The sequence below is a fragment of the Fukomys damarensis genome, unplaced genomic scaffold, assembly GCF_012274545.1.
Source record: "Fukomys damarensis isolate Sample0158 unplaced genomic scaffold, DMR_v1.0_HiC HiC_scaffold_8, whole genome shotgun sequence".
Taxonomy (NCBI): domain Eukaryota; kingdom Metazoa; phylum Chordata; class Mammalia; order Rodentia; family Bathyergidae; genus Fukomys; species Fukomys damarensis.
In genome coordinates, this window is record NW_022900920.1 from 14,103,649 (window position 1) to 14,107,680 (window position 4,032).

General features: G+C 46.5%; 1 protein-coding gene across 4 annotated transcripts in view; it reads right to left on the bottom strand.

The window, feature by feature from the left end:
- Lhpp (phospholysine phosphohistidine inorganic pyrophosphate phosphatase) overlaps window positions 1-3,752 on the bottom strand; it is a 124,967-nt gene extending 121,215 nt beyond the window's left edge. Inside the window, exons 1-2 of one of the 4 annotated variants that reach the window (XM_033761369.1) lie at window positions 3,672-3,752; window positions 1,780-2,165 (exon numbers count right to left, since the gene is read on the bottom strand). In XM_033761369.1, coding sequence (XP_033617260.1) covers window positions 1,780-1,904 — 125 coding nt within the window. In that variant the 5' untranslated portion in view covers window positions 1,905-2,165; window positions 3,672-3,752. Of the gene's footprint in view, window positions 1-1,779; window positions 2,409-3,671 lie in introns of those variants that run through there. The other 3 variants (XM_010621305.3, XM_010621312.3, XM_010621285.3) reach the window with 3 other exon arrangements.
- Window positions 3,753-4,032: the final 280 nt, after the last annotated feature.

Sequence of the window (4,032 nt, forward strand, 5' to 3'; positions counted from 1 at the left end):
AAAAAAAAAAAAAAAAAAAAAACCCTCCAAGTTTACAAAGGAAATCTCTATTTTCATTGTGCCTATGTTTTTACTGCTATGTTTAAATTTCTTTCAAACATAAATGGACCATGTGACAAGCCTGCCTAAAATCTTCACTGCCTACTTACTACTCAGGAGATGGCTGACAGCCTTCTCAGCCCCAAGTCCCTTTCTGCTGTAACCACCCCGTCACCACCACACAAGCCTGGCACAGGACTCTTCAGCTCCTTCAGTGCTGCAAGCTCCCTGCCTTAGGCTGTGAAGTTGATTTTCCTTCTGCCCAGAAGTGTTTCCTCTACCTCTTCTCTTTATTCAAAGCCTTCTCCTCAGAGCTGTCCCCTATCCCCTCTTTAGCCCAGGCCACCCTCCCTCCTGCCAGACTCTCAGTGCCTTGTATCCATATGTCAATCTGTGGTGACTTGGTCCACTCATATGCAGAATAGTGTCCATCTCCTCTCCATACATGACCGCCACGAGGCCCTGACCACCTCATTTATGGCATAGAGGCTCTGTCTTCCTCCCTCCCCATATGGGGGAGCCCAGTCCCCTCTGAACAGGTGCTACCCTCACAATGCCTCACTTGTGACTGAGCCAGTCTAAAGCTCTAGGGTTAGTGGAGGATCCTGGAGGGACTAAAACCTCCCACTGATGCCCAGAGGCAGGGCTCCTGGAGGCTATGAGTTCCCAGCCTCCCAAGCCCCTCCCACTTCCCTGTACAGTACAGTTTGGGTTTCTGAGGTTTCAGCAGCTGCCACACATACAGAAGAGTGTGGGGGGGGTCTCTCAGAAGGACCCTGAGGCTCACTTAACTGCCATCTGCAGGCCAGTAAACTGAGTCTCAGTGAAGCCAGGCCTCTAAGCCCAACCAATGTCACAGCAGTTCTAGCCAGGACACTAAGGGCAATTAAAAAGCCTAAGCCAGTGGTACCGACCACAGTCCTGAAAGTGTCCTGCATGAGGCAAAGCTTAGTGGGCTAGACACCCTCCTCCTCCCACTGAAACAGTGCAGTGCAACAAAATTATATCATGTACCACCTATGTGATTTAGTTTCCAGTAAAAAGTCAAAAGCTACGAGTAGAACTGAATGCTTTATTTAACCTAATATTTTTTAAATATTTCAGAGGAAAGTGGGATGAAAAAAAGAAATCATGATGTGTTATGTACATGTACCAACTCCACAAAGGAATGTAAGCACCATATACTGCAAGAGTAATACAATATACATAATTTTAGCAGGGCATGATGGTGGTGTAAGCCTGTAATTTCAGCACTCTGGGAAGCTGAGGCCAGAGCATAGAAAGTTTGAGCCCAGCCTGGGCAATTTAGCGATTTGGTGAGACCCTGTTGTAAAATGAAACAAAAATAAAAAGGGGATGGAGATGAGCAAAGGCTATGGGGTTCAGTCTCCAGTGTGGGGTGAGGGTGGTGGGGGGTGGGGGTATTCAACATGTAATCATTAACAATTTTCATTAACTATATTGAACTTTTCTCACTGAAAGTGTAAAACTGGTGTGTACTGTATGTTACACACACTGCACATCTCAACACAGACTACATGGTCCAGCCCTTGGCAGCCATAGGTACTAAAGCAGCTGCCCGGCTGGACAGCTCAGATCAACCATTCTCCAGCGAGCCTCTCTGTCACATCCGGGTCCTCGCTAGACGGGGCGTGGGGGGGTGGGGCTAGCGCAAGAGCACAGTCGGCGGCACTGGACTGAGCGCAGAGGTGAGCGCCCACCCACCGGTTGTCCACTCACCTCGCCACTGCCTCCACGGAACCGGGGATGGGCACGCCACCGCCTGTGCAGCCGTCGAACAGCACTCCAGAGATGTCAAGCAGCACCCCGCGCACGCCGGCCAGTCGCTCACCCCACACAGCCATTACGTCCTACACCAAGTGTCCCAACCAGTGCTGGAGCCCGCGGTCGCGCCCGCCGCGCAGGGGGACCTGGGAGTTGTAGTCTGGCGTGCGTGATGGGCGGTACGCAAACCCGGAACCACCCGAAGCTGTCTTCTCTGTCCCAGAGATGTTCACGGGAAATAAAACCGTTCTCAGGAGGTCGCAAAAGCGGATAACAAGGCCCTCGGAAAGGGTTAACCTGCCTAAAAACCAGGGCAAAGGCAAATTGAGGCGAGAAGATATCTGTAAAAAAAACAAGAATTTAAGAGAACAGGCTGTATCAGCGCTTCGCTAGTGTTCTCCTTAGTAGCACAGTGCGACACCACTACGAGCGACAGCATACTCGACTCATTGATGGACAGTGCAGCGCCTGGGAAGGGACGCTAAGGAAATGAGTCCAAAAACGATGTTTGCATTGTAAGGTGTAATGTAAAATAAGCTGGAAGAAAAATGTGCAAGGACGGGAATTGTTCAAGAAAGTATAACAAAGAGCAAAATACAAGCTAGGTGTGGTGGCACACACACCAGTAATCCCAGCATTCTGAGAGACTGAGGCAAGAGGATCGCAAGTCTGAGCCCAGCCTGGGGAAATAAACAAATTTTGAATTCTGAAAACATAATAAAAAGAGCTGGGACGTAGCTCAATGCGAAGGCTCTGGGTTTAATCCTCAGTACTTATAAATAACAGACAGTGGCCCTGCAAAAATGAGGATGCATAAGAATAGAACTTGGTGGCCAGGGATTTAGCTCAGTGGTGCTGTCGCCTGCCTGGCAAGTGCAAGGTCCTGAGTTCGATCCCGGGTACACGGTACAAAAACAAAACAAAACAAAACAAAACTGGAAGTGGAAATATTACTGTATATTAGGCCCAGAGATTTTTAGAGGAATTATAAAATTACATTTAATGTTACATTTTTATTTCCTTCACAGTCCCTCTGAAGTGATTAATTAAATTGAAACAGGAAAATTTGACTTCTGTTATAGATGTTGAAGGCGATCAGCTATTATTATTTCAGGCTCTTGTTTCCAGAAAGGATTAATTCATTGCAATGTTAGAGCTTTAACTCAGTTTAATGAATTGTGCATATTCTGTTGATAAACTTACTAGGGAGCTGCTTACAAGAGAAAAATAAAAAACATTTCTCCCTTTAGGGGATTTACAATGCCAGGGAAGAGTATTATACTGCATATAAAGGTTCTTAGTTGCAGACAGTAGGGTCCACACTAGCTACATGGGTTTGTTTACACAAGGCATGAAGGAACTTAAAGATTTCCAGAAGGGCCGGAGAACCAAACTCAAATACCTCACATTCAGGAACCATGCATTTATAAGAAATGGCTATTTTCACTGCTGCATTGGAAGTACTACTCCATCACTTGGCTGCCAAGATGCCAGAGACCTAATATTACAGCCCATAGCTGAGGTGCAGCAAAAATATATATATATATATACACATTTAATCCTGTCCCCTCAGAAGCGTCCTTTCTCCTATGACCAGTGCCTCACCTTTACCATGACTAGCTTAGTGGAACCTATTCCAACCTGAATTCAAATCTAGGAAATGTAGTTTTTTGCCTTTCAGACTCCGAATTATATAAGGTAGGTGAGTCAGTCTGCATAATATGCCAGGAACAACATGAAACACGTATTGAGCCTTTGGCTCTGTGCAGTGGGCTCTAGGGGTGCAAAGTGGCCTAAGAGATCTTTGGCTTCAAAGGTAAAGATTGGGCAGAGGACAAGGCATTTACCTTCAAGATTACTGATCCAGTAGGCATCAAATGCTAGTATGACACAGATACAGCCAAGAAGATGCTCTCTGTGGGCCATGGAGGGTAGCAGTAGCTTCTGAGCAGATAGGCAGCCTGAAATGGATCTGGAAAGAATGACTGGGCTTCAGCTTCATGCCAAAGAGGAATAAGAAGGGTGCTTCTGCCTGTGTGTGAGCCTACATGTATCCCTCTTCAACTAGCTCTGCATGTGACCTTGGGAGGGTCATTTTCCATCTCTAGGACTGGTAGACAGAAAAATGTCTCCGTGAGAGAGCCACATCCCAATTCTCCAAACCTGTAAATATGTTATCTTACATAACAAAAGAGGACTCTGAAGATA